We start from the raw sequence: 12,887 nt of genomic DNA, 5'->3' as shown, positions 1-12,887 counted from the left end.
ATAAAAGAAGAAGTGCTGAAAACATGTAAATAAAGCCTACCTCTCATGTCCGCTTTGCCTTTGCATTCGAGTCGAATTAGTTATAGCCTACCTAGCTTGCTGCTCAGCAGAATACATTTTAATATATATTTTAGACATTTTATATTATATTTTCGTGAACAGGTGACTGCTTTTATGAGGCAGAAGTACAGACTCTGTAGCATTCAAAGTTGTCTGGTTTGAGAGATTAACCTCATTGTGATATCAGGCCTTGCAGCACTGACTGTGGTACTCTGCTGGCATAGTACTGGTGGTTGCGTAGTGTAGCAAGGACCCCGGCAGAGTTCACATGCTTTACGTTAGCATCGTAGCTATATGCATTGCCATGCATGTCTGTCAGCTCACCCCCCACGGCTCGCAGGATTGCTTCAGGACCACATGTGTCCCATTTCCTGCATCCTGGGCTGGTAAAGACATAGGCTGAGGCCTTCCCCTCAACCAGCTGAAGAATCTTATTCCCTGCTCCTCCCACTCTAATGACCTCATGAGGTTCCATAGCGTCTACGCAGTTAGTTACTAGCTTGTTGCTATGGGAACGGGTGGTAGTAATGATGCGCCTTTCGCATGGGACCTCCTGCATCTGAAATCCAAATGCTCCTAGTCCCAGGATTCCCCACAGAGTTCTTCCCAAGCATGCCTCTGCTCCGAGCTGATGGTTGTAGAATGGCTGGTTAATGACACCAGCGATGGCTTTGCCTCTATATGCAATACCAATGAGTATCACATTATCCAGGATCCCTTCTGTAGAAAACATTCAAGGCATATTTGCCAGCACTAGCCTATATATGGAGATCCTCATAAATGGAGACTATCAACTTACAAAGTCGTCATAGATACCTGAACGCGTGTCATATATACGGAGTCTGACATCAGCAACCTCTGCCCAGATCTCCATATATAGAGATAACCGTCACGTCCAGGACTGACGGCATAGTCCCATATTCGGGCATAACCGACGTAGGCCGACCCATATATGGAGATGTCTGACACTACCTGACATCATCGTAGGGACATTAGGGCCACAGCTAATAGTATAAAAGGCTCGATGTGCCTTAGTTGGACACAGTTCCAGCAGCGACCCGGAGCAACATTAACTAACAGAGAGAGAATCATCAAGAGACTCCAGCAATAATCAAGCCCATAGCCTGAAACATATTCTCATAGTGGCTTTCGGATCTGGATAACGAGCCAGCCGATCGAGAGTTTCTATACCTTCAGTATATTCCTTTGTGCCATCAAGGGGATCAACCCACACGACTAGCTCCTCCTCTTTCACAGCACTGTATTCTACGGGACAGGTCTTCTGGAGGATTTCCTCAGCCTGGCCATTTTCAATAAGATCTTCTGATACCTCCTCATCTGGAAGGCTCTCCTCCCCGATGATGGTGATTTTGGGGAAGAATCTAGACAGTGAGGCACAGATAGTCTGCTGGCCCAGTCTGTCGGCCAGTGTTTGCAGATCATTAAGCCCCGTCTTTTGCAAAATACCAAGCTCTCCACTGTGGAGGACCTTCCTCACAATGGAGCCAGCCTTTTCAGCAACGGCACAGGCAAAGGCCGCCACACGCATTACCACTGCAGGATTTCCAGGCATTGCTGTGCTGAATGTGCTGAAGTTTATGACATATGTCTTGTGTTGACTATGCTGTATGTACAGCAAAATCAGAACCAGATCCACTGGATTGATGTGGACCAAGCTGTCAAGGCCCAAGGCAACACATGTTTAAAGTTCACAATTGGATGGCCAGTGTATGACAGTACTATGATGTCATATTGATGTCATCACAGATCTCCTACATGGGCATAAAAGGGACACACAGTCAGACGGACGGACGGACGGACGGACGGACAGACGGACAGACAGACAGACAGACAGATAGATCTCCATATATGGGCATTAAAGGAACTCCGACAGACAGACAGACAGACAGACAGACAGAAGGATACAGAGGAGCATGGCACAATGAACACAGATTCGGTTATATTATTGGAAACTGTTAATTTTGCGGCAGAAAAGCACTGCAACCAACGACGTAAAGACCCAGAAGGAACCCCGTACATAAACCATCCAATAGGAGTAGCAAGAATCCTGAGCCACGAAGGTGGTGTCACAGACATTGAAGTTTTGCAGGCAGCTTTACTTCATGATACCGTGGAGGACACAGACACCAGCATAGCCGAGTTGGATGCAGCATTTGGACAAACGGTGGCACGGATAGTACAGGAGGTAACAGACGACAAATCCCTCTCCAAGCAGGAGAGAAAACGTCTGCAGGTGGAACATGCACCCCACTGCAGTCACCAGGCCAAACTGGTCAAACTGGCTGATAAACTGTACAACCTGAGGGACCTCAACCGCTGCACGCCGACAGGATGGACAGCTGAGCGGGTCCAGGAGTACTTTCTTTGGGCGTGTCAGGTGGTGAAAGGGCTGAAAGATACTAATCCAGCCCTGGAAGAAAGGCTACATGAGCTGTTCACACAGAGAGGTGTTGAGCTTTAATGTTGTCTCAGAACTGATGAACTTACGAGACTCATATGAAATTCGAGTTGTAATTAGATTTCCATTTCATTGATGTTTTTTATAGATGAATTAATGTCACTCTTTAAAAAAAAATCACACCCAGTGTGAAGTGGGCGGTGTGGTCACAGTGGTCATCACAGTGATGGAAGAAGTGATGGAAGAAACCATAACTTAAAAATAAATAAAAATAAAAATAAATAAAGTTATGGTTTCTTATATAGGTCTATGCACATGTGTCATGTTTCCCTAGCCAATCACAGTCCTGAATAGACTGTGATTGGCCAATCACGGTGCAGGGTTAGGGGGGTACATTTGTGGCCAATCACAGCGCAGGATTTGGTGTGCAAATATCCAAACCTCACATATAGGGGCGGTTTCACCGCCCAAAGATTAAGTATACATTTTTGCGTCTTCCTCCCATCTCCATGTCCTCTCTGACAGCATCCATAAACCTCCTCTTTGGCCTTCCTCTTCTCTTACCTGGCAGTTACGGCTTCAGCATCCTCCTCATGTAACCCTCATCTCTTCGCTGTTCGCACATGTCCAAACCATCTCAATTCCTCCTCTCTTGCTTTATCCCCAAACCTTCTAACCTGGGCTGATCCTCTAAAGTATTCAGTATTGTAACATTCTCTACCATAGAAATGTACTAGTTAGTCCCAGATTGCAGCTTTAACTTATGCTACTTAGTAGATAGCAAGGCAACCGTACTTAATTATAGTGTGGCCTGGTTATGTTTACAATAATGCCTAGCCATACTAAACAATAATTGTAAGTAGTAAAAGCAATCTGCTTTAAAAAATGCTGAATACAATTATTATATGATATTTTCCATAATGATAGTGTTGCTTCCCATTTATTTCCCAACTGAAATGATAGAATAAAACACCATCGTACTGCGGCAATTCCTTTGACATACTTTTATTAAAATGTTAATGAATGGATGATTAATGTTTGGTTGTCCTGACTCAAAACAGCAGGTTAATAAAATCCACTACATCTCAGAGAAACATATTGTACTTTTTACCCCACTACAATTATTAGATGTTTTTTGTTACAAGTTGCTTTGTAGATTTAGAATAACATAACAAAACATACATTAAACAATTATCTTATACTTCATCTACAAGCTCACAACTGTTTCACAACAGTGGAAAGTTTTTGTCTTTCCACTGAATCCCTAGGAGCCCGCCTTACCCATACACCTGATGGCCCAGCTATCCAGATATAAACACCATTTACAATTTAACTAGGAGGAAGACTTCTAGTTAAATGACTAGTGGAACAAAATCACCATGGAGGGCCTGCTTGCGTATACATGTTGGCATGAACACAGTGTTATGCACTCTTCATACTGAGCATATTACTTTCAGGACTTTTGACAATGAACATATGAAACTAATTGAAAGCGGAGGCCTTAAACATAATGCAGTTAGACAATAATAGCTAAAGGGTGTTTTTGTCACTTTTAGACGTTTAATTTGTATAAAGTATATCGAAAATGTAGAGGTGCTAATTTATAGATCTATGTAGGTCTAAAATCACCAAATTTAGACTTTAAGTGTAATCAACTTTTCACCAACTTTTCTACATAACTATTAGATGTTTGCATCTTTGACTGGATTGCTACTATACCTTAGAGCAGGGGTCTTCAACAGGGGGTCCGGGACCCCTAGGGGGTCTTCAGAGTTAATACAGGGGGGCTGCCAAATCTTTGTGTAATAGGAACACATTTTTTTACATTAATCACTTGAACCCCTCGCATCCATTTAGATCGGCTATTTTCGGAGAAGAGGTTTGGTGTGGGGGGGGGGGAAGACTAGGCCAAGTACAAGTTTTCTAAGTATTGAGGGTTTAAGTGGTTAACACATTAACATGAATCCAACATAACGCTACACAATTCTATGAAGCTATCTAAGAAATCTATGAAAACGTTTAATCTGCAGCAAAATGGATCCTCGGGGTCGCTGCTTAATCTCTCTCTCAGCTAAGGGGTCCTTGGCCTGAAAAACGTTGAAGACCCCTGCTTAAGAGTAATGTCATTGGATTTCTACTTCTACGTCTTGGTGGCATCTCGACCCATGATGGACTTCTTCGTGTTTCTCTCAGGTTTCAAAAGGATTATATAACACTTAGGTCCGAACAGTGCCACCAAAATCCCAAAACTGGATGCTAAAATAGCAAAAACCTCCACTACATCTGCATATTTGCCTGGAGAGCTGATATATGCTGGAATGAAGGCTATCCACACAGCACAGAAGATCAACATGCTGAAAGTGATTAATTTGGCTTCATTGAAGTTGTCTGGAAGATTCCTTGCCATGAATGCAAGGAGGAAGCTGAGGAACGCCAGTAAACCAATATAGCCTAATAATACTGCAAAACCAATTGTTGATCCCACCACACACTCATAGACAATCTTATCACTTTGATGTTGTGTGTTTTTATGAGGAGTTGGTGAGGCAGACACAAGCCAGGCTGTGCAGATTGTTGCCTGGATGAAAGTAAGAGCCAGAACTGTTCCTCTCTGCTGCATAGCACCAAACCACTTCAGAATGTCTGCACCCCCAGGCTTGGAGGCCTTGAACACAACCAACACCACCATAGTCTTTACCAGGATACATGAGACACACAGCACAAAGCTGATCCCAAATGCTGCGTGCCTCAGCTGACAAGTCCAGAGCCTCGGACGGCCAATGAACAGAAGTGAACATAAAAAACATAGTTTGAGTGACAACAAGAGAAGGAAGCTGAGTTCTGAATTGTTGGCGCGTACCATGGGTGTGCTTCTATGGTAGATGAAGATTCCCAGGACAATGGCACAGATAAGTGTACCTAGCAATGAGATGGTTGTCAAGGATATACCCAGGGCCTCATGATAGGAGAGGAACTCTATGCTCTTAGGGACACAGTGGTCACGCTGGGGACTGGACCAGAAGTCCTCTGTACAACTGGTGCACTCTGTAGAGTCTAACAAAGAGGGCAAGATCAGCAGATAAGTACATTGTCTAAAGATACATTTTTGTACATAGCTACATGATGTAAACCTACCGGTCTCATTGCTGATCTCTCCCTCAGAGCAAGCAATGCAGTCAAAGCAGCAGACAGGTTCCCCTTTCCTTCTGGCCACACGGGTTCCAGGGGAACAGCTCTCACTGCACACTGACCGAGGTGGCTACAGAGAACAATGATCAATTTCAGGTTAAATTACATTCACATCAGGATGAGCTCAACATTAGCTATTACAAAAAGTTACCTTTTTGGATTCAAAGCTCCAGAAGATTTTGTCCTCATCAAGGATGACTTCTTCATGTCCAAAGGCTGACTTCTTGAACACACCTATATTGAGAACCTTTGCGCTTCCATCAGAGTGCCACACCCAGTTAATGACATCATAAATTGGTAAAACATCACCATAATCATCAAATGTTACTTGATCCCCAAATGATGTTGTGAAGTTGATCTTTTCCAGGTAATACACAAGCTAGAGCAAATTTATGAAGAGCAAGAGCATTTAAAATATTATACTGTATGCAATATCCACAATAGTTACATTAACAGGGACTTATTGTATTAAGTAAACCCTTGAGTTATTTACAGCATGAACTGTATTTTTTCAAAGCGTTCTGTACGTTCAACCTTTATATAGATGCAGCCATGCCACGATTGGACTTGTGAAATGGTTTCATCTTCGTCTTTAAGCAATTAGTATCACTATCAGTATAAGAAAATAAATAATACTCCTTTCACCTATGCTTATAACCGATGTCATGTTTACACAATCATTATTATTCTAATCTATAGAATCCAAGTAGAAAAATAATCAGATAAACTGTGAATTGATATTACACCTGCCATGGCTGTATTGTCTGTAAACTGGCACAACTGTGCCCACTGAAAGGCCCTCTTCCTGGCACACATTGCAACATGTCATGGAGGGCATGGGCCAAAACATACACAGCCTTGTACACATTATATTCTGTCCTGAGGTTAGACACATCCAAAAGGGCTGTTTCTGCTGTTCCCAGATCCTCTTGTCCAGTACATACCCCTCCACCAGCATCCACCCACTCTGATGGAAGGGGTGCAAATTTACATTCAAATGTGTTCTCCCAAAACTGCCTCACCTGTAGAAACATATAAGACTTAAGCTGAATTCACAGCAGCAGCAACACAACGCTGGCATGTCCTGATTGAGTGTTGAGTGTCACTGCAAAGTCTATTGAGAAGAGTGTCTCTACGCTTTTCCACAGTGTCAGGATGCTTGACAGCTCAGAATAAGATTCAAATGAGAAAACCTCAACATTGATGCTACTGCACAGAGTGTCCAACCAATCAGTGCATGCTGTGCTCTGAAATCGGCGCAGAGTAGGCATCTACACTTGATACCACATAAAACAGACAACTTTACGTAATGAGCAATTACTTTAATAACTGAATTTTGTATGTGTGTAATTAATCAATATTGAGTGACTACATGGCAAATGTAGTGTCTAAAATGTATTGTTGAATTGTTTACAAACAAAATTCCATGAGACGAGCATCGAGTGTCTACTCTTCATCTCCCTGTCTTTCAGCTCCTCAACCGGGTGCAGTTCCTGGCTTCCCTCGGACCACCGTTGCTCTCGCTGGGCTTGGACTAGGCATACACTCAACACCATTTGCAATGGACAGAAATGAACTGCTGTATGGATGCAGTGAATGTTAAAGTTTTTAACTAGCATGCACATATAGATAGACAACTAAAAAAATTACATAAACAATCTATCCCCAGTAAGTATTGTGGGAGCAGGGACAGCTCCGGTGCAGCGGCCTGCGAGGGGGTGTTCCAAGAAGCTCAAGCCAGCTGCTCCAGCGGCCAGGACAGAGGACAGGCGCAGAGCAGAGGTAGAAATAATTGTTGCTCATCTCTGGCAGGTTATTTGTAAACACCTTATTAATTTTAGGCAATAAATAGCTCATGCAGTTGCTCAATCTGGATTCATTTCACATAGGTAGTTAAAATATTTATGTTCAAAATGTGCAACTTTGATGCAGCTAATTTCTTCACCTCAGTTGCAGACACACACATTGACAGGCTATCACTCAATTAATTGCATTAAGCATCATGAACAAGTGTCCACGCTGCTGGTGTGAATTCAGTTAAGCATAAATACCTTGTGAATATTTAAAAACCTGTGTCAGTTTGAAATTGCAGCTTAAACACTAAGAAAGACTCACTAAGGTATTTTCATGGCTGTTGTCAGGGTCATTGTCAGGATGTATTTTTAACAAGAAGTCTTTGAGACCTGGTATCTCTCCACGACGGATGGCAAGACCCAGGACTCTCATGTAAGGCATGAAGTGAGGAGTCTGGAGTATGTGAGCTGTCATCCAACCAACATCGGATATCCATTGCATACCTGTAACATTCTGCTTTACCACCTGTTGATTGTATTGAACAAAATATGTTAGTATATATATATAATATAAATATATATATACAAAGCTGTATTATGTAATAATAAAGCTGTAATATGTAAATGTAATTATTGATTTGCTTATTGGGCAGAGCTATTGTAACTGAGCATTTAAATTGATGAACCCCAGAAAATTACTCAATTGCTTTTCAATTAAAAATATTTGCTAGTAAATAACAAGCTATTTCATAAGGATGTCTTCATTTCACTAAAAGTAATTTCTGATTCTTTATCATTTTGAATCCCTGAATGAAGTCAAGTCATGTTTATTCATATAGTACATTTAAAAACAACCCAAAGTGCTTTCCAATGGAGGACAACCAACAACATGAACATAATAAATCATAATCCACAAAAGCTAATTTAAAACACACATATCACAGTAAAATTATCCAAAAACAAAACTGTTAAATTCAAAAGTAAAAAAGAATAATGAAACAAAATACGTTAAAATGCTATATGTAGTATTAAGAATAAAGACATCATAAACCATGGTTCAACCTCATGCTGAGCTAAAAGCAAGAGAAAAAAGCTGGGTATTTAGAATAGATTTTTAATTGTACTTGTATACTGTATGTTTGGGCAGGACTGAATGTGGGATGGGAGAATATTCCAAAGAATTTAGCAGATGATGTATTGTAAGGCTAATCCATATACTGTAGGCCTTTGGAAACAAAAAATATTTTTTTTGTATCATGACCCCAACCTCTTCCATCAGATGAACCACATTGTTCCCATATAAAAATTCAATGACAATGCGAGCTGTGGATTTCTTCATCACAGTGACAATCCTTTTAAGTTCAGTTGCGTCACTGTCCCAGGGCACAACCTCCACATACGCCAGGCAACCCAAACCAGACTGGGCCAGGTCAGACTGGAAGATTCGGGCAGCATCACGGCCATAGGTATCATCATTATACAGCAGACCTACCCAGGTCCACCCAAATCGTCTCATAAATTGAAGCATAGCTCCCACCTAATTGGAAAGAGAATGGTATAGAATCAAGTGTCAAGATGGTTTATTTGTCGTTCAATCAGGTACAGTGAGACGTTGGTGGACATGTTACGCAAAAACTGTCCTAACACAACAATACAATATAACAATACAACATTATTATTATACAATGTTTAATTGCTTCGTGTGGGTTCTCTCAGCCACATACAAGTTCAAGTTCATTGTCATGGTCATGACCGTGAATGTTATGCTACACCAAAAGACTACATAACGGGTTAAAAAGAGGATAACAAGAGAGAACAAGAGCTACAAATAGAATAAGAAAATTAAAGAAGGAGGAAGACTGTGGTCCGAGACACGTCTGCACCCTACTGTGCAGTTGAAGTTTAAATGTGTTATACTGTTTACACCGATTTTGCTTCTGCTGCTATAGACTTTCTTCATGAGGCTTCTTCATATCTTGTTTGCTTTTATCGTTGTTATTGTTATGTTGATGTTGCACAGTATTCTGCAGACCTCACACACTTGCATTTTGCTGCTTGTACCTTGCTGAGTATTGACCAAAAAAACCAAATGTTATTCTCTTCCTCTCACCTGGGATGCAACACTTGGGATTGTTCTAAAGAAGGATGGGAACTGATTCCAGTCACTCAGACAGGAGCAGATTGCATGGTAACTTACCTGCAAAACGCACAAAACATAATGTTCTATTACTCCATTATTTTTGACAAACTCCCCAAGCACAGCATGTGAGCAGAGCAGTGAAAATCCCACTCCATGCTCATGAGGTTACACTCTGCTCCACCACTGAATGATATTTCCGCATTATTTTATATATAAATTTTATATATCATATATTTTATATATTAATGTATATTCTATTAATGTATTACACAATTGACATTGTAGACTCTCTAAACCCTAGACTACCCCTATGTGGTGTCCAGAGCTGAGCTCATAATACAAATAAACAAAATTAAGCGGTGATGGTAAAAGATAGTTCAAGTAGGAAACTTACCATAGGCACTTTGTACAAACCTAATATTCTAGAGATGGCAATAGAATTTGTTGAAGAATCATCACCCACAATACCGAGCACTGGAGGAGACCCAACACAGCTCTCATCCAGGTGAGACTGCTCCTCTCTCCCACTGACCAATGACAATGCTGCACGAAATGACACTCCAAGAGTGTAGCAGGCATCATAGAGACTATATCCCAGAGTCACATTGGGTAGTAGGCTGGGGTTTCTGTTGATCTCAGTAATAGCAAAAGCCATGGTCTGGGCCCATCTGAACCCTTGAATGTGAAATCTAACAGATATAATCTCACTTTAACCTTGATTTATCTTTGTATAAATATACAACATTTACTAATCCTACGGTACAATCTATCAAAAACAAGTTTCCTGTTGTTTGATATTGTATTTGTGATATACAGGGGTACTCACCCATAGCAAGTGAACTCATGTGGCTTGGAGGTGAAAGACAGCTCAGGGAAGACAGAGGAGGAGTGGATATTAAACAACCCACCCAGAATAAAGTCCCCAGCCTTGTCAATTCTGTTGAGATTAAACTGTGCCTGTAACTCACAAGAAGTAGAAGATGAGGAAGACAAAGGGGAGAAGGAAGAGAACAATATCAAGGTCAAGTACAGGTACGAAAGCAGGTGTATGTCTAGAGAAGCCCTCATGACTGTCCTCCTCTGTTTAACCCCATTCCCAAATTGTTTGTCCAGTTGCTAAGTTTTATACACAGTGCTATGCCATCCCCTGTGCCAACTTATCATTATGTAATATTTCACAACACCCATCAGTGCAGAGACAGAAGTAGGCAGGGCTTAACATACATAGCAATATTGTCAAAATAATGTTTAGTTAGCAGATGCTCTTATCCAGAGCGACTTTTCGCGTTCAGTGGAACAGTGAGGATGCAAGGAGTAGAGGTGACGAAGATGAAGGAGTTTAAATACCTGGGGTCAACTATCCAACGTAATGGGGTGAAGAAGAGAGTGTAGGCAGGGAGGGGACACTAAGAGACTGAACAAGCTGGTGAAGAAGACTGGCTCCATCATTGATGCCAAAGTGGACGGTGTGGAGGTGATGGTGGAGGTGCGAACGGAGGAAAAAAGGAGGCTATGCTGGCTAACCACTTCCATACCTCGAGAAGGAGATAGTTGGGCGGTTGGCCAGCAGCAGATCCAGATCATTCTTCCCCTCACAGAGCACCGCAGACTCTGTCAGTCCTTTCCCAAAAGCCATGAGGCTATACAAGCAGAGGCTGTCCCATTGGATTGTGGGCACAATCCAGTCGGCATATGTTCTGGCTGGCAGGCCTGTGCCAGTTGGGGTGGTGGCTCATTACACCAGGGGAATGGCCACATCTAGAGCCCTCCTGCGGGCGCACTCTCTGACTGATTTTCTGAGCAAAGCTTAGCACACTTGTCAAGTCAGGTTAAAGTAAACGTTTGACTTCCGGTTGGTGGACTTCAAAATAAGATAACATTGTCAAGTAAAGACAAAATTAGAATATAATTCAAAGTAAAACTGACTTGTAGTTGATTTCTGAAGAATGCTTAGTTTTCACTGTTGCTAAATATAAAACAAGTAAACCCATAGTCCGGCTTTTGTATCGCTATTTAGATATTAGCTAATATCGAGGTATGACAATTTGTCAATCAGCAAATAATAGCAGGAAATAAAAACTTTTCAATATGTTAAATAAATTATGTCCTGAGAACCTCATGAAGTTATACATAGGTCTAACTTCTTCATTTTGCTCTCAAAGTGCACTAGTCTGATACATTTAACTGGAAATGCAATGGGATGATACCCACTGACCACAAGGTCTGACCACCCCCTAGCCCTGGTCAGAGTCTCTAACACCCTGCCAGGTGCTCGGCTCAGCTCATAGACAAGGAATTCCACTGCCCTGCGAGGGCTCCAACTGTAGTAAAAATAAACAAAACCACTTCGTTACTCAACAAAGAATGTTTTGTGTTGTTGAAGGTCTACTCTCGGAGGTGGGAAGCCTCTCAGCACCCCACCTTAGAGAGAACTCACTAATGCTCTGGACCAGGGCTAACCACCCCCCACAAACCCCAACAAGGCCAGATTAGATTAGTAGGCAAAGGCTGAATGCCTTTGCCTTCCTGGACAAAACTGTGCAGAAGGTGTGTTCAGCCAGAAGTTGGTCTCAACTGCCGTTCAAAGGCGTACACCTTGTGCTGCACTGCAGCAGCAGCATCACCACAAATGGATTAGAATTGTCCTTCACTCACATATACCGTCCAGCGGAACATTTCTCACACCGTAAATCTGCTTGGATCTGTAAAGACTTGCTCTGAACAACACTGAGTCCAACACTGAGTCCTAATGTGCGCATTTATCGCTTCTATTGCTTCAGTGGCACAGATGTCACGCAATCCACAAAGCCAATCAGGAAATAAAGCCTCACGCTATCAAGCTCAACGCTGCCCTGTTGGCACGCTCTATACAATGATGCCAACATACATACCACTACCAGCCGTTCTGCCCAGCCCATGAACTAATGACTCTTGCTCATACTCATGACTCTGAGGTTGGTGTTGTTGTTGTTTATTGTTTCATTTTTATTCCATATTTATGGTTAGACAACATTCTTGTTTGTTTCTCAACTGATTTAACATCCTTGTTTATGACGATAATGTTCATACTGTATATCTACACATAATTCTATCGGGTGTAGAATTGTATATTTCTTATTATCCACTGTGGACTGACTGTTCTGATCTACTGACACAGTTTGGACTATAGTTAATACTGTTAATTTACTGTTCTACACCTGCTAAAAGCTTGTTGACATGCTAATGGTACTCTTTTCCTAATCCCCGTGCATGCATTACAACCCACTTACTCTTTGTATTATTACGG

The 12,887-nt window shown here is 41.8% G+C and overlaps 3 protein-coding genes across 3 annotated transcripts; 1 reads left to right on the top strand and 2 right to left on the bottom strand.

Annotated features, from left to right (window-relative positions):
* Nucleotides 1–232: 232 nt before the first annotated feature.
* LOC308092235 (3'(2'),5'-bisphosphate nucleotidase 1-like) lies at nucleotides 233–1,633 on the bottom strand (the record flags this gene model as incomplete). Its single annotated transcript, XM_080438081.1, has 2 exons — nucleotides 233–777; nucleotides 1,252–1,633. 2 exons carry the CDS (start codon nucleotides 1,631–1,633, stop codon nucleotides 233–235), a joined length of 927 nt encoding a protein of 308 aa, XP_080294207.1.
* Nucleotides 1,634–2,002: 369 nt separating this feature from the next.
* On the top strand, nucleotides 2,003–2,542 carry LOC308091223 (guanosine-3',5'-bis(diphosphate) 3'-pyrophosphohydrolase MESH1-like; the record flags this gene model as incomplete). The annotated part of the gene is made up of 1 exon (XM_080436667.1): nucleotides 2,003–2,542. One exon carries the CDS (start codon nucleotides 2,003–2,005, stop codon nucleotides 2,540–2,542), a length of 540 nt encoding a protein of 179 aa, XP_080292793.1.
* A 2,077-nt stretch (nucleotides 2,543–4,619) lies between these two features.
* On the bottom strand, nucleotides 4,620–11,237 carry LOC308092233 (extracellular calcium-sensing receptor-like; the record flags this gene model as incomplete). The annotated part of the gene is made up of 9 exons (XM_080438077.1): nucleotides 4,620–5,533; nucleotides 5,615–5,738; nucleotides 5,820–6,047; nucleotides 6,415–6,690; nucleotides 7,784–7,987; nucleotides 8,729–8,998; nucleotides 9,572–9,658; nucleotides 9,996–10,290; nucleotides 11,137–11,237. The coding sequence occupies 9 exons, from the start codon at nucleotides 11,235–11,237 to the stop codon at nucleotides 4,620–4,622; spliced, it is 2,499 nt and encodes an 832-aa protein (XP_080294203.1).
* Between the last annotated feature and the right edge of the window lie 1,650 nt (nucleotides 11,238–12,887).

Source organism: Gymnoscopelus braueri (genome assembly GCF_963280865.1).
Source record: "Gymnoscopelus braueri genome assembly, chromosome: 9".
Classification (NCBI taxonomy): domain Eukaryota; kingdom Metazoa; phylum Chordata; class Actinopteri; order Myctophiformes; family Myctophidae; genus Gymnoscopelus; species Gymnoscopelus braueri.
This window is presented reverse-complemented; position numbering and strand designations above follow the sequence as displayed.